The sequence below is a fragment of the Psammomys obesus genome, unplaced genomic scaffold, assembly GCF_907164565.1.
Source record: "Psammomys obesus unplaced genomic scaffold, mPsaObe1.curated_primary_1811, whole genome shotgun sequence".
Lineage (NCBI taxonomy): Eukaryota > Metazoa > Chordata > Mammalia > Rodentia > Muridae > Psammomys > Psammomys obesus.
The window spans coordinates 11221390-11244351 of NW_026596057.1; the positions used below are offsets into that span (position 1 = coordinate 11221390).

The 22962-nt window shown below is 40.5% G+C and overlaps 1 protein-coding gene across 1 annotated transcript in view; it reads left to right on the forward strand.

Annotated features, from left to right (window-relative positions):
• The window catches only part of Pappa2 (pappalysin 2), a 237996-nt gene that overhangs the window by 153732 nt on the left and 61302 nt on the right, over window positions 1-22962 (forward strand). Inside the window, exons 14-16 of the mRNA XM_055624540.1 lie at window positions 4661-4832; window positions 8331-8508; window positions 9676-9889. Of these exons, the coding sequence (XP_055480515.1) occupies window positions 4661-4832; window positions 8331-8508; window positions 9676-9889 (564 nt within the window). The remainder of the gene's footprint in view (window positions 1-4660; window positions 4833-8330; window positions 8509-9675; window positions 9890-22962) is intronic.

Sequence of the window (22962 nt, forward strand, 5' to 3'; positions counted from 1 at the left end):
GTCTTGGACTCTAGAATTTATTGCTATTTCTGTCAGGCTATATGTATCCATACCTTTAGTGGGCTCAGATTCACTCCTGTGAGCAGTAAACTCTTTGAAACCAGCTACTCATGGTGGTATACACTTGCAATCCAAGCATGGAGCTGAAGAGGCAGGAGGATCATAAAGACTGTAAATCAAGTCCAACCTGGGCTACAGAGTGAGACTCTGGCTCAGAAACCAAACGAAATAATTAACTGAAACATAAAAGTATCACAAATTCTTGCATCATTCCCCTGGTAGAATAAAAATTCCTCTAGTAATAAAGGACTGGAAATATACATTTTTTTTTTAAAAAAAAAAGCCATTTAAATGAGTCTGTGTTACAGCTATGCTTGAGAACCTTACTCACAGAGCAGATGACCAACTTTTTATGGCATCTTGGTAGCAGAGGTTTCTCACCTCTGGACATCATTTGCATGTCCCATCACCCGAGGAGAAACCATAGAGTAGGAGATTGTTAGGGTTGAGTGTGTGGAACTTGGGGGTTCATGCTGAAAAAGAGTAGGATAGCCTCAGCTTAAATTGTTTTTTTAACAGGTATTCCTGACTTCAATGCCACAGTGTAAGTCCCTTCAATATAATGGTTTTGGAGTGAGAGTAAAAAGAAAGATAGTAGAGGCTTCTCAGAAAATGGAGAGGTTTTTCAGAAAATAAAGCTAGAATAATGGGTAAGTGGCCACATCCATTTCTAAGGACCCAGTGACTTGAAATTTAATTGTGAAGAATCCAATCTTTTGGCTTAAAACTCTGTGAGTTACATATGACTGATCCCATCAATCCCTGCCAGAGAAGACATTGTGATGATGTATATAGAGAGATCTGAAAAAGTAGGTGGGAGAGAAAGGAGATGTTGCCAAAAGGGAAATGCACAGTATTTTGCAGACAGCATCTGGACAAACACGGCTACCTTAATTTACCACACTTTGAATAAACTAATAAATATTCTGTTCATCCCTCCTCTGGTTAGAAACTCTTTGGTCTATGCAGCCAACACTGCTCTTTGCTGACTTGGGCAGAACACAGCAGGAAAGTAGCCTTGTTCCTAGGTCTCATGGTCTAAGCTGGCCTAGGAGGGAAGCCTAGGAGATGAGGATTTTCCTCTGACTCCATGTGTGGCCTCTAGCCAGTCTCCAAACAGCTTTAGTTTCCTTGTATGCCAAACCAAGATAAATATCTTCTCTTCCCCTTCCACCCTCACTACATTGCAAAGCAGCACTTTTGCCACCTTCATTAACCTTTTCCAGAGATCAACAGAAGAAAGCTTTTGAGAATGTTTTAAGATGAACTATTCATGTTGTTAGCACTGTCTTCAGGCTACGGGAACTGAGGTTGCATTAGGAGAAAGGAGAGTGTAACAAGGTGTGATAATAGCAAACACAACAAACTCAGGAGGCAATGTTTGTAGTGGAAGAGAAACACCAAAAAGAGCTTGGGATTGGGGTGCAAGGGAGAGAAGTCCACAATTGGTACCAGATGCCATCAGAAGCTAATGACCTGACAAACACCGTCCTCATAAAACAAATTCCTTTTAAAGGAAGCAAACGGAAATATAAGCTAGTGAAAGAATTTGTGGCAGCTGCCATCAAACCATTTCTCACTTCATAAACAGGTTTGTGTTTGCTTTCTCTCTGTCTCTGTCTCTCTGTAGAGAGACATTCTCTGTTTCTGTCTCTGTCTCTCTCCTCCCTGGTCATGGTCTTACTTCAGGATACCTTTCGCTTTTCTGTGCCTCCTGTCTTGAGTTCTGCTCTGCTGCCAATGCTGGCTACACTCCTGGTGCTAGAAAGATGCTCATAACACCAGTAATACATGTGGTCTAAGCCATATTGATGGAAAGAGACTTATGCATAGAGTTCACTTTCTGTCCTGTCTCAGCATGTGCCAGTCCTTCATGATGATGTGGATTCATTGGCTAAATTCACTCTACAAGTTCCTTGGCAATCAGTTGACATGAACCAGAGAGTCAATGACCCTTTTCTAGCCCTTCCTGATCAACATGCTGAAGGAGATACAGGGGTTTGGAAATGAATAACATGTAGCATTTGTGGATTTGTAGTTCTTTGGCATTATGAAGGAAGTATGCTGGTTCATTCCAAGGAGAGTCAAGTTTTGACTCTCTTATCCAGATGTTGAGTAAAGGCTCAGAGACTGCCTCATTTCTTACATTGCACATCCTCTGGGCAGCACTGGATTTGGGGGATTCATACTTGCTCACTAATGATCCTCCTTTCCTCAGCTTATATTTCTCCTTTTTCCAATGGGCTGCATGCATGTGACATCATCATAGGGTATAACTATGGTATAAGAAAAAAATCCCTTCATATCATGTATTTCCACTTTTTCCACACTTTCCCTCTCAGGCATGCACAGAAGAAAAGAGTGTCACTGGAATAGTGTTTAAGCCCCATGCATCAGGGACAGCCATTTATCACAGTCAGCTCAAATCCACCTTTTTAGGGAATACTGCTTCCTAAACCAACTCTCAATTATGGTAGGACCTATGTACATATTTCATGGCACTTTATTTTCTACATTCTTATATTGTTGGCCCATTGTCTGATAATGTCATTGACAACTAATATAAACCAAGGACAAGAATACATCATTGATGATGAATAATAGCTACTCTCTCTAGTGCTTATCATCGTTGACAAGGACATCAAGAGTAAGAAAATATGTTACTAGTCTCTCTCACTAGACTGAATTCCTTAAGGGCACAGCCTTTGTTATACCACCAATGCTCATCCCAATGTCTTACAAAGAATATGCCCTTTTGTTGTGAGATAATTCCACTGCTGAACATCCATGGATAGTCTTTCAGCTGAATAGAAAGTCTGTATTCGCCTGCTTGTGGCTACATGGAGAACTTGCCTAAATCATGCAGCCCTGAGCCTCACCATTCTTTTTTGGCTTTTATGCACAAAACCACATCCTGGTTGACACACTTTCGTTAGCAAGAACAGTTAGTAAGAAGAAAAACTACATAAACCAAAAAGTAAGGTTCATACATGTAGGTATTTTTTTGGATCCAGGTACTATGAACTAGGTCTTTGACAGATTAAGTCTTTGTTCTTGTTGCAACAGATTTTGGGTTCTATTCACTGGTTACATGGTTCCGCTAACATGGTGTCACTTATGCTAAATTCTCGGGGCATTTTACACTTTGTGTTTAGTGGTGAATGAATGATAGGGGCAGGATGGTTGAATCATTGTTGGATAATTTTCTTTCATGTGATTTAACACATTTTTTATTTTAATAACATTGACTAGCTTTGCTATCTGAAATAGGAACAAATTTAATTAAGAAAGCTTTTATTGTATTCACTATAGCCAAGTATATGGTGATTTAAAATTGGGCAAGAAGAAGTATTTCTCAAGAACTTCATATTCCAGCTGTGAGACTAAGGACACAATCACATAATAATTGTCTTGTGGGTAAATGGATGAGTGCATTAATCAAGTGACTTAAGAACAAGAAAATGCATACATAGCAAGATCAAATAAATTATTAAAAGAAAGTTATTTTTATACTTTCACTAAGAAATTTGAAGGAAGAAAGTAAATTGGGGAGAGTTGCTTCTTGGAGGAGGAAAGTCTTTTAGAAATCTCATTAAACACAAGAAAGATGTGGAAGTGAGAGAAATAAAAAAGAAGGGAGCAAAATAGAAAACACATACTAAGATGAGGTTGGACCTTTGGCAGCAGGACAACAAAGGGGCTAACCTGGGAACAGTATCAATACTGTAGGGCGTATACCTTATAAATCTCCTTTGAAGAATGGATCTGAAACATTAGGGAATGAATAACTCACTCTAAACCATGCAAGTATTAAATGGTGGGCCCAAGACTGAAGTCTGCTGCAAATGCTTTGGTTAAACTCTGTGTTTCCACTGTGGCGGAGGCTACACTTTTCTTGCTTCACTTTCTATCGCAATATTGCTGCTATCACAGTCCATGCTCAATCTCCTTGAACTTTAGAGGGGTTTGTGTACCTCTCGTGCTGCTTAATCTTGATCCTACTGGTCCAAGAGGCAACCCAGTGGTAAGGAGATATCTCTGGAAGTCCCTGGCACAATGTCAGGCATGTGATGGGAATTCAGTCCAGACTGTCAGGTTTCCTTAACCTGGGCTGCTCTTTAGTGGTATGTACCAGTCGTTGAAATGTTTTCATATCAACCAGTCTGTGATCTCAGATACTCCACCTCTTCATACAGGCACCCTGGAATGTCCTTTGGATTAGTTATCTAAAAGGCCAGTGCCTGATGAAACCAGGTTCTATCCTGGAGATTTGTCCTGGGTCTATTCCAATTGCTTGGGACCTAGAAATATTGTTGTTTAATGCATCATCCTTTGGTCTGTTTGTTTCTGAGATTGTCTGGAACATAGAAAATGTGTATTCTACCTTATTGTATCAGCATTGACTCTCCTGGAAGGCCACAAGTTAGCTATTATGGTTGAATTTGAGCATGCCTCATAGTTCTCAGCAAGCAAGAACAGAGTGATGAATTCCATTCAGGCTATGAATAAAATCTTCCCGAGGTTTAGGTGTGTTATCCAGAGATGTAAATTGTTGTTGCTTAAGCTTGTCCTAAGATGCTTCTGTTTCTGTTATCCTCAGCTGTGCCCAACGACAATGTGGAGAACACAGATCATGTACACCATTGCTACTTGATCATGCGGACATGGTAAATTGTACCTCCAGTGGTCCAGGTCACATGAAGTGTGCTGTCACTTGTCAAAGGGGGTTTGTCCTTCAGACCAGCAGTGGGCAGTACCTCAGGACCATGCAGGTGAGTTGGAAGCCAATGATCAGAAGAAACAGTTACTGGGGCAGGACCCCCCCCCCCCCCGCCTAGACTGGAAAGGGTGGGTGATCTTAAATCTTTGAGAGTGAAAACTGTGATCTCTCTGAAAAGCAATGGGAAGCAATGATGGTACAAATCCCAAGGTGTCCAAACATGTGAATCTCTGATTCCCTAAGGTGTTAATTTACTCACTATATGGGCAGGAGAGATGAGTTCTTATTCAGTGTTTATTTAACTTGTCTTCTTTCCAGATGAGAATGTCTCAAAGTAGACTTGTTCATAATTCACAGCAAAACAGATTGTTGTCAATTTGTCTAAGGTTCATTATAAACCTTGTGCTCTCTTCATCCTCTTTCGAGATTGTTGGAGGAACATAACCAAATTGTACTTCAAAACATTAAATCTGCATCTGAGGCAGGGGTTGTATCATGGTACTATTTTTTTTCCCATTTTTACATATCCCATCCCAAATTTTACTGCATTATTTTCAGGATCTTAGGTGGCCTCGGGGAGTAGAACGTATTAGTGAAGAACATGGTTCAAGAGACAGATCTAGGCAAAATTTTTGTCTCCATTATCTTTTAGGTGTACAACAGTAAGGACAAACAAAATAATCCCTTTAAGCTTGTTTTTACATTTGTAAATGTTCCAAAGAGAAATATTGAACTTGCTGAGTTATCACAATGGTTGATGAGCATTATTTAAAAACTTCTAGAAGAATGATTGGTACTGGGTGCTCTGATGAGTAAGATTCTTGTATTAAGAACATGATAACTATTCTTAACTAAAGGTCTGGTTTCTTATCTCCCCTTGTGAAAGCTTACAGCACTCAACAGGGGAATTTCAAGCACACATAAGCCATTGGGAAACAGGACCACATTATGAGGCAGTGGAAGTATATATGAGGTAGACTACATTATGCAGAGAGAGCCAGAAATATGCATGTTCATGGAAGAATAGACACAGCATTGCTGGTCAGATGTTGATGGTTTGAGAAATAAAAATGTATCAGTTTTGATTTCTTAAAAGTTTGTAAAACTGTGGAAGGGCTTCTCTTACTTAGATGTGGTCAGAATTTAAAGACATAATTGTGAATTTGAGAAGGTTCCATGAAATCACTTAGAAGGACACAGCTTTAATGAAGCTTGAGGCAGCACACTCTTGATCTAGAAAGATCTTCTACTACTTGTTTTTTTAACTCAGGCAAAGGTACTTCATGCTGAAAACAAAGTAGAGATAATTAAACAATTCAAGGACTAAATCTATGTGTGTGGTGTGCTAAGAAGATCAGGAAAAGAAAAGGTTATGTTTGTTACACATTAAAGTTGGACAAATCTAAAACAAAATGGGCAATACCCAGAAAAGCTAAGAGAAAAGCCAGGCTCTACACAAAGAGTTTAGAGACAATCTTTAAATGATTAGTGGTTTGCTGTAGTTTGAATCAGGCCTCCCAACTGTGCTAAGTGTGAGAGAAACCTGGTTGGAAGGAGGATGGGGGTTCACATTTGCCAAACACATGGTGGAGTAAGCAATGGCGCCCCGCAGCTGACCAGCCACTGTCACCCGACGCTGGCCCCATGCAGGAAATTGTACAATCCCGGCTCATGATCACAAGACAGTGGGGATATTTGCTTTCTGTTGACATGAGAATTCAAGCTAAATAGAAAAATGTGTCTGGCTTTGACTTGGATCCTTCTGGCTGGCAGCAGGGACACACTGGGAAGCAGAGAAATGCTCTGAGCCAACACGTAGCGTCAGGGAGGATAGGTGCCTTCAGCAGTCATTGGACCTTTGGCTTGTGTGCTGATGTGGTCTCCTGATGGGATGACTGTAATTTTACCATGGAGACTCTTCTCTCTGCCTTTGATCTTTAGCCCCATTGCCAGATACTTGTTTCTCCCAAATAAACCATGAGTTTCACAGTCACCATGCGCCTGATCATTTCATACCTGGCCAGATGCCTTCTACTCCCACCTCCCCTGAGCTGCACAAAAGTCCTGATGCTCTTTCAAGTCCAGTCCCTTCATCGAGTTCTTCATGCCTGAGGGTGGCAGTACCTCTTCCTACCTCCTTGGGTGCTGCCCTCTGCTCTCACAAAATACAATATGATAGACTTTGACCTTTCTAGAGTTACTGCTTCCTTCTGGAATGTTTTCACTTCTCTTATTTCTAACCTATATTCTTTACGTAGTCTCTCTAACCACTCACTATAAAAAGCAGTATGGACTATTTTATATCAGAGTAAAATATATTGTTAGCATCAGCCAACCTCCTTTTTTGCCTCCTTGCCTTTTTTCTTTTGCTTTCTTAGCCACCGTTTCAGTGACTTTCCTCCACTCCTAGACTTAGAGCCCCTGAAAGGCACCTTTAAGGATAGGCCCTCCAAGGTACCCCCAGCATATCTTCTCATTTACATAACGGCAATATGCTGTAGGCCTGACGACTGAAATAACAAGTTTGGGAACATGGCTAGAAGCATTCCCACTTACCACAGGTTGGAGAGCGGAACCTTGTGTGTACTGACTCTCTCATTTTTAGTAGCATTGGTAGGTTTATTAATAAGGGGGTCCGTAAGAAGTAGGTGACAGGCATGGACCTTTTTTGCATGGCAGTGAGCGATGTAGTCAATATCTACGTGTTTTAGTGTTTGCATCCACAACGGAAAGGATTGTTTGGAGTGTGAAAGTTAAAGAATGTTCTGAACAGATATGTATCACTTATGAAATTCAATACATATGCTAACATATGCTATGCTAGGCGTTCCCTCTTATTTCTTATTTATTTTACTTTTAGGAAAGGATATCACTCTCTTAAGTCTAGGGTTGAATTCATGACACCTTGTTCCAAAGTAGGTAATTTGAGAGAGACTTATAAACAGACTTAAAAAGATGTAGGAAGGATGTAAGGGAGTGCCGAGAAATGTACAATAGCCCAGGGTGATGGAGCTCTGCTCTCGCTCTTAAGGCTGGAAGGTTGGCTCTATGGAGCAGCAGATCCCAAAGGGATGGAAGAACAGGACAGGGCAGAGAAGATAGTCACAGGATAAGTCAGTCTGCAGCCATCCCTCCAGGAGAGAACAGGGAGAACAAGATACCAGGATTCTCCTTTCTCTTTTCCTCTTCAGTATGCCCCCAGGTTCCAGAGCAGATATTCAAGCACCAGTAGGAGGCTTGAGATCCTGGGCCCAGAGTAGATAGGCTATATTTGTATCAGTTATGAAATTTAATACATATGCTATACTCTATGAAGATAGATGGGTTGGAACAAGGAAAGGGCCACCTAAAGACATGGCTTGAAAGAGCAGTTCCTAGACTTCCTAATGCCAACAGGTTCCTCCATCAGCATCCCCTTTAGGTGTACAAGAACAGTGAGTTATGGGAAAAGACAAAGGCACAAATGACCACTGGGACTCTTCAAAAGCCATGAAACGATTCTGATAGCTATTATATGTGACTCTGACAGAAGTAAATTCCCTGTTTCTAGAAAGAGACTCTCCTCACTTGTTCCTCTGGCCACTGGGACAAGGATGTGACCTGCAAGCCTCTTGACTGTGGTGTTCCAGACTCGTCCTTGGTGAATTATGCAAACTTCTCCTGTTTGGAGGGTACTGGATTCCTGAAACGCTGTTCCATCTCATGTGTCCCACCAGCCAAGCTCCAAGGTACTGTCTGACCAGCCAGGGAACTGAATGTGAGCTTCCAGCCATTCCCTTACTCTTGGGGTGCATATCTTTGTACTTTTTTCCCCACCCATATATACTTCCAACTTACTGTTCTCTGATATCGTCATTTGATAATACAAAATCCCCTCAGATATCACCAGTCTTTGTCCTTGAACATGTACAGCAATGTTCTAGATTAGGGTATTCCTGGATTAATAATGAATGAAACTTAGTCTTTGGGTTTTTTGTTGTTGTTGATGTTTTGTTTTGTTTTTATGTGTATTCTCTGATCAGCACAATTGTCCTGATCATATTAATGACCGAGGTACATGTTATTAAGACACTCTGCATTAGGTGTGTTTTGTTGTATATTTCGCAGCTAAGGAAAATACAGTTACACAACGTATCCCTCACTGTGTGACTGCTTGAGATGAAGGGATGCTGGGCCAGGCTCTAACCGCCCACCACACCTTGCTCTTTAGCTCTGTTTCTCAGGCTTCCACTTCTCATTGCATCTGGAAATCTCTCAGCCTTAATTCTAAGATGTGGTTTAGTAGGTTGGCTGGCTAGCGATGCCAATGCTGGCAGCCCTGGTTTATACTGAAAGAAACGAACTGACAGAGTATTATATGGTATGGTATTGAAGTTCAGAACACTGTATCTAAACCACCTATCTCAAACCCAGACCCTGATTTTGTAAGCGTGGGCAAACCACACTTCCTTATCTGCCTAATAAATCTGTTTGATAGGATTGTTTGCTGTTTGGCATTTACACATGTCCGCATATAAAACACTTAGAATAGTGCTTGGTATATAATCACCACTAAAGTACCAACTGTCATTTTTTTAATACCATTCATAATATTATTATTATTGTTATATATTTGATACTTGCAGGTAAGAAGGGGGGGCAATGATTTGATTGGTCGCTCTACTATTGAGATTAGGGAATCTAAGTGATTCTGTGGTATGTGAGACCTCACTGAGAGCTGTAGAGTATGAATATACAGGATCCACATCTGATGGAAGATTTTAGAGACACTGCTTAACAAAGAATAATGGGACTTGAAGAAAGCCACTATGTTCACAGAATTTTGTCTGTCATGCCGTTGTCATGTCCATGTGCTCTCTGTTCTGGATACCATGTGTTCTCTTTACTGGAGTTAGGACTGAGCCCGTGGCTGACCTGTCTTGAAGATGGACTCTGGTCTCTCCCTGAAGTCTACTGCAAGTTGGAATGTGATGCTCCTCCAGTTATTCCAAATGCTAACTTGCTGCTGCCCCAGTGCCTAGAGGGCAACCATGATGTGGGCACCATTTGCAGATATGAATGCAAACCAGGCTACTACGTGAAGGAGACTACGGGAAGCCAAGGCAGGAAGTAAGTGTTCATGTATTTGGTCCCATGCTTTCCTTGCCTCACACCGTGATCCAGCTCCCTCGTGGCAAAGTCCACATCATGTGTTTCTGGGATAGTCATAGCTCATTGTGTTTGCTTTTCTGTATAACTTCAAAATACCTGCACAGACAGACTCTCTGGTCACGACAGACAGGAGTCCAATTCCTATAAAGGCATTGTCTCCCATGAGAGATTCCATAGTCTTATGTAAGTGCTTTTTGGGGTGGGGAACGCTGATTTAATTGTCATTTTCCCTTGGAGTTAAAATGATGAGCCTCCTGAATAGCACTTAGTCCATCTGAGTTCTGTTCACTGACAGCACAATCTCATTAGTGTAACTCAAATCTGAGGCTCAGGGAGCTGTGCCTGGCAGAGTCCCAGGGTGCTTATTACATGTGTCCTGTGTGGACGGTTTCTCTGCCTCGCTTTTCTTAACTAGAAAATGAGATGCTAGTACCAGCCACGGGACGGGGCTAAAGAAGGAGCTTCTTGAATGAATATGTGCTAGGCAAGACTTAATAAGCTGTTTTTAAGCAGAAGGCGACACTTTTTAGCCATCTCCATTCTTGCTTTCATCCTTCTGCTTTTCCTTTCACGAACTCTTATGTGGCAGGGTGGTGGGTGAGTGTCAGGGTGAAGTGCTTGGGGATGAGCTAAGGGCGGAGAGGTGACTGACATGCAGAACAGAACTTTTTCGGATGGGAGAGTTAAGGGTAGAGAGGTGATAGCCAGTTCTCTGAGCTCATAGCTAAGCTTTATGTTGGGAAAATCAGGCTTCCACGGGGGATTCTGGATTTTGTGCCTCCTTCCCACATTCCTGTGTCTGGGCAGGGGCACTTGAGAGCTGTTTGTGCATAGCTGAAAATCTGGACGCTTGCATCAGAATGTCACCATCAGTTTGGTCTTAAGCATTTACATTTGCAAGCACCATGCGAAAGAGAGATTAAATTATTTACCGTGCTGTGTAAACTGATTAAATCTCAGTTTACACCTGTTTATGGAGCAGGCGACGGGTCAGTAATCAGAAGTTTTCAAGCTGAGCGTAAATCACTGTGGCTTGCCACTTGTGTTTACCCAGTGAACTATGCCCTCCTTGTTATACTTGTGTGGAAAAAGCCCGAAGCTGGACAGATGGGGCCCTAAAATTCTTCTTAGGACATATACTTCAGAAGAGAAGAAACAGAAAAGCAGGCAGGAAAATCAAGCCCAAGAAAACAAGTATAGGCTGATGTTATGTAGTTGTATGAAGCGGTGTGTATGTATGTTTGGGGGTGATGCACAGCCGCTGGAGGGCTCCGGTTTGCAACTTATTTGCATGGTAATTCCACATGTCTTCAGTTTTGTATTTACAGTGGGAAGAGGAGTGGCCGTTTCTATGGAATTGTTTGGTTTATGGAAGCTGCACTGAAAGTATTCTATAAGTTACAAAGTTCAACATATGCTATGCTAGGTGCTACTTCCTATTTCTTATTTGTTTATCTTACCCTGGGTTTTTGAGACAGGGTCTTACTCTGTAGCCCAGGCTAGTTTCGAATTCAGAGCAATCTTCCTGCCTCAATCTTCCAAGTGCAGGGATAAATTCTGCTAACTACCATGATTGGCCGTTCATTTCTTTTTAAAACTATAAATGACAGCTTTATTCCCTTCCTGATTTTCTAAAATTTGTTGTTACAAGAGAAATAAGGCCTGAGTGCTGACTCTGGTTCTGAGCTCCCTGCTACAACTTCGACCCATTCTGCCTGTTCTGTGCCACACTCTAGGTTAATAATAAAGATCCAGGCACCAGACCCAGGCAGTGACACCTCAAAGACAGAGACAAAAGCCATAGTTATGGCACATGCCTGAAATCCTCAGAAGTTGGGAGGTAGAGGATGCATGATCAGGAGTTCAAAGCCATCCTTAGCTACATAGCAAGTTCAAGGGCAGCCTGAGCTTACATTAATACTACCAAAAAAAAAAAAAAAAAAAAGCAAAGCAAAATAAAACAAAAAGCCAAAACATTAAAAAAAAATCAAAGCAAAAAATAATAACATTACTTCAAAAGATCAGACAGGCATCTTTTTAGGGCACGATGGCCACACCCTGTTTCTTGAAACCCCTCCTCTTCTGCTCTATTGTCCTCCTTTCCCAATTCTTCTCCTTCCTTTCTGTATCTTCTCAATATCCTTACCTAGCTTTCTTCCTTCTGCCTGATTCTCCAATGGTCATTTTCATCTGAGTTCTCTCTCTCTCTGTTTCTCTCTCTCTCTCAATAAGACTTGTTTATTTATTTTTATGTCTGTGTGTGTGTGAGAGACTACATGCGTTTATATGCACACTTGCATGCAGTTGCCCACAGATAAGGATGTCAGAGCAGACTCAGATCCACTAGAACTGTAGTTACAGTAGACTGTGAGTCATCCCCTGTGGGTGCGGGGTACCAAACCAGGGTCTTCTGCAAAGAGCAGTAAGTGCCCTTAATCATTTAGCTGTCTCTCCAGTCCTATCTTTTCTTTCTTGATCCACACACTAGTCAGGGTTAAAGCTTTTTTATAGTCTTGATTATGATCACATGTTAATGATTCCCAGAACTATACCTGTCACTACAGCTCTTCCCATAATAGTTATAAGGGTGACACAAGCCAAGCCAAATACTGAGAAATGCAGCCATTGGAATATCCCATCTATATCCCATATTCCTAACTATACAAAGGAGAGCCTATAAAGAATCATTCTGAATCTGCACATCTCTTTGCCTGTGGCTCTAGTAGACCCTGAAGCCTGAAAAGCTCTTAGGCATCTACATGTCCTTTGTCCTCTAGTTAACCAACCGACAGCTCTCACCAGGTGTGTTATATGACTTTTGACCTGTAATATTTATGCTGAGTTTATTAAGACTTGCTGCCACAGTAAGTCAAGACACATCTCCATACCAGAATTTCTGGGAGTGTGATCCAGGCACTATCATCTTGAAAAGTTCCCCGAGTTCATTTGATGTTCATCATACGCTGGTCTAGGAGAAAATTGTCCTGGACACAAAGTTAAGACTCATGAAATTTGCAGGCAAATGGTGGGATCTAGAAAAGATCATCCTGAGTGAAATATCACAGAAGGAGAAAGACAAACACGGTATATACTCACTTATATAGACCTATAAGATATGATAAACATAATGAAATCTACACACCTAAAAAAGATAATCAAGAGAGCGGACATGGGGTAAGATTATCAATCTTCATTTAGAAAGACAGATGGGATGCGCATTGAACATATGACAGGAGTCTACTGAGCACATTTGAAAGACTCTAACTAGCAGTGTTTTCAAAGCAAAGACTCATGACCAAACCTTTGGCAGAGTACAGGGAACCATAAGAAAGAAGGGGAGTTAGTCTGATGAGGAAAGGATAGGAGCTCCACAAGGACCAAATATATCTGGGCACAGGGTCTTTTCTGAGACTGACATGCAACCAAGGACCATGTATGAATGTAACCTAGAACCTCTACTCAGATGTAGCCTGTGGTAGCTCAGTAACCAATTGGTTTCCCATAGTGAGGGGAACAAGGACTATTTCTAACAGGAACTCAATGACTGGCTCTTTGGCCTCCCCACCCCCCAAGGAAGGAGCAGTCCTGTTAGGACACAGAGGAGAGCTTTGCAGCCAGTCCTGAAGATACCTGATAAAACAGGATCAGATGAATGGGGAGGAGGTCCCCCCTATTAGTGGACTTGGCAAGGGGCACGGTGGAGATGAGGGAGGGAGGGAGGGACTGGGAGGGAATGAGGGATCGGGACACGGCTGGGACACAGAGTTAATAAAATGTAACTGATAAGAAAAAAATAAAATTCAAAAAAAATTAAAAAAAAAAGACACTTAAAAGAAACTTGTTTGGACAACATTCACCATGGAATTTTCAAGACAAATAAGTAGAAAACAACCTGCCTTTTTAAAAAAGGCATTATGTTATTCTTTTACATGGGAGATATTTACATGTTATTTTGTGCACTACTAATTTTAAAGACAGTAGAGAGAATACAGTATTGTAACCCTCTAAACCAGTAAAGAGTACAAAGTGTTAGGACTTTGACCCCTTCACAGTGGATAATCCACACAACTTTAAGCTCTGCTTATCTTTGTCTGCCATTTCTTTCGCATATATACCACCATTGATTACCACTCTGTTATTTCATCAACCTCACTTCCAAGGAAGCTAAGATAAATGTGTTTGACCTACGTTTTATCAAAAGACCATGCTATTTTCTCTATTATCTTTTACTCCCATGTGTGCTCTTTTTCCATTACAGTTGTCCTTATGTATGAAGGTTAGGTTAGCCTCCTTAGGGGTCCTAATTAATTTAATTCTAAATTATTCTGGCCTTCTAACTTTACTTGACACCCTTTCCTATAAATCACTCATCACAATATTATCCGTAAGGTGGTATAAAAGCCAGACCTTCTGAAAGGAGTTGCAAATGCCATCCTGTGTGAACAGTTCTCATGACATCAACTTTTCAAAAGCTCACCCAAAATGTTATAAACACAATTGATGATCAAGACTGTAGGCCTCACCTTGTGATTGCTTACTTTTGAGTAGTGAGTACCTTCAAAGGTGCTTTGTCTTGTCTGACTCGTGGCAGAGCCTGGAAGCAGTATATATACTTGACCTGGAAACCATATATATACTTGATCTATGTTATGTACAAAGGAAGGCTCCTTGGTATAGTGGAGAATTAAACAGCCTAAGTCCAGGATACTCTTCTATTGTTTGGATAAGAACCATGGAGGTGAAAATGATAACCTGCTATGGACTATGAATGCTAATAATTTTGGCTTCTTCACTCCTTGTATTTCTCAAGGCAATAATTTATTTTATTGTTAATGGAATACTAGTAGATTTTTTTGTTAAAGTATATAAATTGATAAAGTATATACATTGATATGTATGTATATACATAGATATTATATAATATTATGTATTATTATTATATGTTATAATATATAAGAAAACAGACTCAAAGTTGGGTGTTAGCTCTGTTCATTCTGCCAATAAATGGCTTCATTGAGATTGAAGCCATCCTTAGCATCAAAGCCTATGCTCTGGGATAATAACACTTTTGTTCATGAGGAAAAAAAAAACATTTTTTTCTGGCCTCTTTTTCCACATTTATAAAATAATCTCTTAAATAATTTATAGTGATAAAAGTTTGCATTTATATCCTGTGTCAATAGAATAAGGACTAAGACTTTGCTATACTACCATTGAGGAAAGTAATGGATAATTTGTTAATGCCAAAAATCCAATGATTATTATAAACAAAATAGTGTACAGCATGAATTTAATAGAAAATACTTGGGGGTAATCTTACAGTAATTCCCAGAGTCTGAATAAATTTATCTAAATGAACTGTTTATACTCGTTGTTAGCTAGGTTTGGCCAATCGTTCGTCATTCATAACCCACAGGACTGAATCTAGATCTCATTTGAAAACAGAATACTAGAATTTTTTTTCTTTTTAGATTTATGCAGTTGAGAGATGTCTAAAAGTGTTAAAGAAGATAACTGAGAAAAATTACTAAAAGATGTTTCTGTAGTCGAGTTTTATCTCATGACTCACTAGTTAATGCACAGGGTGTGGGGCTGGCGAGATTTAAACTCAAATGTCAACTCCACTTGCTTATCAGTCTTTTGACTTGAACAAGTTACTACTCAACTATTGTTAGAGCAGACTGGCACTATTGTAAAACAAGATAGGGATAATAGGAACACTATTAAGTTTTGTAATGATTAAATGATTACACACACACACACACACACACACAAACCTGAACACAATTTTTGGTGATATTTTCTTGGCTTGGCAATGCCGTCTGTTGTTTATAATTGTCATCACTACTACTGCCAGGTTCACTATCACCACTGTCTCAACTGCTGCCATTGAATCTACCATTATCGCCATCATCACCACCATAGCCATTACCACAAACACTAATGCCACTATCATGACCACCATCATCGCTACTATCATTATCGCTACTTCCATGACAATCACCTTCCTTAGCACCATTATTTCCACCACCTGTCATCATCATTATCACTATGAACTACAGCCTGGTTTCTTCTAGCACAATAACTATTGCTGAGTAAGATGTTCTGCTGGTGTGTTAAGTGGGAATACTATTTTTTAACAAGGAATATTCTCAAACATAGCTTTAAAAAAAAATCACTGGCCATTCTCTTCATTCTGTAGTTTATAGATCCCAGAAAAACTGCCTAGAAACAAAAAAGATTGAAATTGTCTTTCAAGGGACAGTCCGGAAAGAAACACACACCAAAAGAAAGTTTGTTGAACTAAAAAATATATACTTGCCTTCCTTAACCAGAACCTTCTCTTCAGGCTTTATATTATCCCATTTTACTGAGCTGACATGAAAGCTGACCATGAAACAATAAGAATTCCATGTGGGAGAAAGTAACTGGAAATAAAATATTCATCAGAGAGCTGGTCTGACTTCAACACTAGCATATACATGTAAAGTCAGTCTGGCCTGGAAGGAGAAGAGCCAGGGCGTGTCATGGAGAGCTTACCTTGGTTTTCATTTGACTTTCCACATCTTTCTGAACAATAGCTTGAGTTTCAACTAATTTTATTCTATTATGGGATGGAAAAGGAAGACTTGACTAACAAACTTCCAATGTGAAGTGAAACAATATTAAAATTCCTTAAATTTTTTAAAACAGTAATCTATCTGGTGTATAAACCCTGGCATAACATTGTATACACACATGAATAGGTAATAACCAGTTATAACCGTGTGTGTGTGTGTGTGTGTGTGTGTGTGTGTGTGTTATCCATAACTTGTCCAAGTAAGAACAACAGAGTAATCTCTATGTACACTCATGCATCTGTAAAAAATAGAAATTTGTTTTCTTTCCATTAAGACTCTGTCTGGCTTTATAATTAGTGTTTATAGTAAATACATTCAAAGTTTATCTTTGGAATTCTCAATTCTTTTGCCATTGTAGTATCATGTGAGCCTTAAACTAATTTATTACAGCTTCTTTTGGCTTCAAAGTTACTGAGCCTCTGCTGCAAGCTTTGGCCTCTCAAATACACACCTGGGCACAGGCCAACTTCTGCTTCAGGCTTCACAGGGCTGGCAGCTGGCGCATGGGTCTTTACTTAGAGCGACACTTGCTGGACTCATAAACGTCCCTGTGATCTTCAGTCTTAAGCAGTGGAGCATCTCACTGTAAAGTTGCTGTTCTGTATCAACTTCCAAGTTCTCTATTAATAAAAAAAATTAACTGCAAACAATGCTTACTTTTAATGGATAAAGCCATAAGACTTTCAACAACACGCAACTTCATACCCTAATGTTGTTTCTCATCTTCCGCTGGCTTGTCCTGACTTGTTTCTGGCTCTACTTATTCTTACTTTAGCTGGGTGGATGAACATTTTGTTAGTGACCTTGCCTTGTTCTTTAACAATGGGGTCAGGGCAGGCCAGACTGATTCACGTATGGTCCCTGGGGGATTCTGGGTGGGGCAGTAATATGAAGAATTAAGTATGGCTAGAATACTGAGAGCAATGTTAACATCCCACACATATACACACACTTAGGTCATCAGTACTTGCTAGTAATTTCAGCCTCTTAGTGAGCAGATAATATTCATCATGTTACATGGTTTCTTACAATAATATGGGCAATGTGTGATCATCTCCATTTTTTCAAATAGGAAAACTGAGAACAAGAGAGGTAAAGTAATTTATTTCAAGTCAGAGGCTTATTAGGAGCCAAAGATGCCGTTTTAGCAATTGTCATCTGATTCCACAGCCTCTATCTTGAGTCACTCTGTTGCACTTACTGGTAATGATCAACCAGTATAGCCACTAAATATGTCCTGAAGGTCACTGTGGCTATAATGGTCAACTCTTGCTTTCTACATTGGGGAAATCTGACATAGAAAGGGGTAACTAGCTTCTCTCTTCTCATTCAGATCAAGGCACAATAGACTAAGAGAAGGCCATGCCTAGGCCTTTCTGTGCGCTTTCCAATCCACAGGTGTGTATGGCTTCCCAGATGCTCTAATCACACATTTGTGGGCTCAGGTCTAATTGTTGTATGGTTTCTCAACAAGAGATTATAGAAAGTCCTTTGCATTTTGAAGGAACAACAGTGTCAGAAAGTGGCTCATTAGGGTAAGCCAAGCAAGGGTGTGGTATACGGAGATTACCCACAGTTACACTCTCTGTAATGGGCCTGGTATTGCTGACAGAACCAGGGCTATAAAAATACCAGGAGGGGTCGAATAAAAGTTTGTACTGAAACTTTTGAAGATAGAAAAATAATCTGCAACAAATGAGATAAACCATCCTCTAAAATGAGTATATATATTTTAAAAATATTTTTTTGAAAGAAATTTTGTCCCCTTGGACTCACTCCAGGCTCTAGCTGACTCTTCCCTACTACTGGAGGAAAAATGAAAAATGTTTATGTCTATGTGTATACACACACACACACACACACACACACACACACACACACACATCCCTGAATAGAACCTGTTTAGTCCCTATAATCTCACCTGGATATGTTCAGGGCTTACCATTTGGTACTGAACAACCATCTGATATGTTCTTCCCTGGGGAGGACCACCCTTCCCATTCCCAGCCTTCTTCCGGTTGCCTTTCTGTAGTTCTTTGTGTAGGGTTGGTACTTGATGGGCTTCTCTCCATCTGTTTTGGCATTACCACTGATCTCATTTTTTTCAGCTCACATTTCAGCAGTCATGTTGTTGAGATTTTTATGGGTATAGCTTCTGATATTACTAGGGGATTTGTTCTCACAGCAAATTCATTGAACTTCTGGCTCTTGTGATCTTTTCATCTCCTCTTCTGCAATGTTCTCTAAGGCTTAGGTGTGGGAGATTGGGCTCTACAGTTCTGCATTTTGATAGGTTGTGGTTTTCTGTAGTGGTTTCCCACTGCTGCAAAGGAATTTTCCTTGATGAGAAGTGAAGTCTACGGTTATCTGTGGGTATAAAGAGAAATGTTTATATATTGTTGTCAGGGATGATACTGGCTTGGTAAATTAGTGGTTTTAAGTTCTCTCCTTCAGTTCCTCTTGGATCTTACATGAATGTTCCTTTAGCCTTCTCTTTCTCTAACAAGGAAACTCACTTAGAAATATTCCTTTCCTTATATAGTTATATATACAGGTCTTCTGGTAGCTCCCTCTTAGGGCTGGTAGTTTGAATAAGACTGGTATCTATAGGCTCCTGTATTTGAATGATTAGTCACCAGGGAATAGAATTCTTTGATAGGATGAGAATGATTAGGAGGTGTGGCCTTGTTTGAGGATATGTCACTGGGGGTGGACATATCCTAGTGTCCAGTCTCTCTCTCTCTCCCTCCTCTTCCCCCTCTCCCTTCCCTCTCCCTCTCCGTGTGTGTGTGTGTGTGTGTGTGTGTCATATACACACACTGTAGGCTAAATATTCCTCCAATGCCTGTCTGCATGCTGCCATAGTGATAACGGATAAAGCCTCTAGAACTGTAAGCAACTCCCCAAATAAATGCTCCCTTTTATAAAAGTTGCCTTGGTCATGGTGTCTCTTCACAGTAATAAAACAGTGAGTAAGGAAGAGCTCCTATAAATTAATATGCAGGCATTACCATATTTATATTTGTCTTCCAAGCTGTGGAACCCAATGTAGCAAGTGTGTGTGTGTGTGTGTGTGTGTGTGTGTGTGTGTGTGTGTGTGAAAATTGTCCAATGGACATATACTTAGATGATGCAAAATGGGGAAGGCCAGAGGTTCCTATTAGATGTTTGCTCACCTTTCAGTGTGGTTTCCAGTTTCTTCAAACATTGCAGCAATGGGAACAGACACTAAGAATCTGAATAACTGTAATAATTATGTGCATTTAGGTTTTAATCACATGGGACATCTCAAGTTTTGGGAAGTGACCCAGGTGTGTTCTATATGAAAAATTCCACCAGATATAGTAAAGAATGAACCAGAAACATAGCAAAAGAAATTAAGTAAGTGCTGTTGAACTTAGAAGGTAGAAATGCTGTGGGTGATCCATTGAGAAAGGATGGAGAAGGAACTATAAACCCGAGGAGATCAGGACTGGAGGGACATTTCTGCACCTGCCAGCCTGGGTACCTAAGCTATCACAAGCAGAGTGTGCAAAGATAGAAGCATGGAGTCTGGCACAGAATAAACAATTGACACACATCTAGGCTTTAGCAGGCTCTTCACGCTGACAGAGGCTCCACTTCACCTGAGAGTATTTTATGAGGAACACTTGTTTGTTTCTTACTCAGAGAAGAAACACTTGCCAAAGCCAATACATCTAAGTGAATGATACTGCTGATTTCATTTCTTGTCTGGGACATCTGGAGGTCTGATGTTACCCACTGCAGAGCAACTATGATCAGCTGATGGCTAGTCACAACTGAACTCTGCCCACTCCCCTTTTAGGATATTGGCTTGTGAAAGCCAGGTCTGCAGTTTGTCAGCATGAAAACTGGCGTGGAGTTTGGAAGTGCTGATGGTTCTCTTTAGGGTGGGGTGGAGGAAGACTGCATCTCTTAAAGTAGCCTAGATCTTCCCTTCCAACTTTAAAATACATGGGAATAGCTCAGAGAAATTTAAATTAGATTCTTATTGAGTCAGCCTGGGATACATTCTTGGATTTACTACTGACAAGTTCTCAGATTCTAATACTGGTGTTCTAGGTGTCATGCTGAGGGTAATAGGAACAGGAGAATATTCTGAAGAGAGAGTCTAGTCCATGTAATTCATTCCAGAAACTGAACATGTGTCCTGGAAAAAAAAAAAAACTTAACCAATTAATCTGAATAAAAGAAACAATGTGGTTGCCTCTCCCTCTCCCTTACATTTCCCCTTTGGCATAGGACAACAGCAAATACACAAGTAAAGAGTTAGTTCCCTTTTTGCAGAACTCGAGGCACTTCCACACTGTGATATGGGCATTGGCGTCAGGTCATCACAGTACAGTGACCAGTGCGATGACACCAAGGAAGTGATTTTCTCATGGTGTCTCAGCCATGAAGTAACCGTGCACACACATCCACTGAACAAAAACCTATTGACACCTAATATGAACCAGCCGTACTGTGCTTGTTACTGAAGATATGGGACTAAGGCTCAGGCAGGAGAAAACAGGCATAACAGAAGCAAGTATGACAATAAACAATTAGAAAAAAAATGACAAGATAATTACAGAGCATGTACACTGTGAAAGAAGCAAGGATGCTGTCACTTAAGAAGATACAATGGTGAGAGAGGGCTCTGTTGGTGATAAAGGTGTTCATAGATAGGAAGAATAAGATGAGCGCAGTTAAGAGAACAGCACTACAGGCAGGAAGAATGGCACCCAAGTCCCCATGGCAGGAAAGATCTTGTGCTTCACCTGAAACTCTCATCTCAGAGCAGGTGAAGTGCACTTAAAAATGTGATTGTGGTGGTCAATGGTATAAAAGAGAATGAAGTCATGTAATATGGGACCTTAAAGACTAATGTAAAGAGTTTGGATTTAATTAATTTAAATATTTTGTTGTGCAACCAGAAACAGATGAAATGCTCTGCAGAGGAAATGTTACAATGTGATTAGTTCACTCTTATGAACGTTTCCTCTTAATCAGTACTTGCTGGCTGGGTATGAAAAGGGTACAGAAAGGCGGATCGTTTAGCTGGAAATTGAGAGAGTGGCTTTGTAAAAGTAAATCTGTGGCTACGGAGATGCTGAGATCCTGGGAAAAGCTCCAGGGACATTTGCAAGGAGGAGCTCACTGGGCTTGCTGTTAGATTATTTGAGACCAGATGGGGTTGGGGGAAAATGCTCCTGTGTTTCAAGTTGGAGCAACGAGGTCGATGGTGATGTCATTCACTGTGCTGAGGATGCTTGAGAGGGAGGACATGCAGAGATGTAGACATCAAGAACTAAGGAAGAATGGTCCATACCACGTGGATAGGGTAAAGTTATATTGATAAGTATTCCTCTACACCAAGACTAGTTCTTCGCTCTTCAATATCTTTTTCTGTAAATGTTATTATCCAGGAAGGCCTACTCACTGTAGACACCAGATGCCCTTGATTGGCAAAGACATGATAATTCTCTTGGATCCAGAAACCATACTCTTATTTTTCTCCAAGGGAACATAAATATGACTTTTGAAAAGCCTTCAGTGGTGATAGAAAAATGGGGTAGACTCGTGTGTGCCTCGAGCAGCATCAATCAAACGTGCAGCCAAGTTTTGATTACAAGATTTTTCTTTCTGGCAGGGCTGTAGGGAGGAGAAAAGGCACAGCTGGGTTTTCAACTGTAGGTGGGTACCACAGGCTCTGGAAATTGGAAAAAGGCACCTTTCAGCTTGGAAATTGTGGTGATTTGTCTGGAGAAGTTAGAAAGACAATAAATATAAGCCTTAGCCTAATCCAAGCTCCTCATGATGCCATTTACAAAGTAAGGAATTAGAGAGCAAGATGACTGGGCTAACAAACCTTGCCAAAGAGTTGGATGCTCAGCAGAGACCAGAAGGGATGGCTTCAGGCTTGTTAGTTGCATGATCTTATTCTCTTTATCTTGTATTTATGGCTTACTTTTACTAGTATAGAAAGGAGGAGAAATTGTAGGAGTTTGGCAACCTCATTGCATATAAAAATTGTGGGCAAATTTAAAAATGTGTATAGTCCAGACTCAGAGATCTAGTTCTATGATAGAGTAATAGCTTAACATACAGAAGGCTCTGGGTTTGATCACAAACACCACAGGGGAAAAAAGGGATGGAATCAAAGAGGGAAAGGAGGGAGAGAAGGAAGTTGCAGTCTTAGGCCAATTCTGAAATTTTGTTCAGTATTCTTGATAATCTAGGTTTTCAAAATACCCCTTCCTTGATTCTGGTAAGATTACAAATTTCACCAAAAATTCATTTGACTAATGGCTGGGGTATTAAATTGCTTCAGACTCTCCTCTGGCTGTAGCTGGTGAATTTCTTACTATATGACATTGAGGAAGTCACCTAGTTGGTCATTAGTATTAG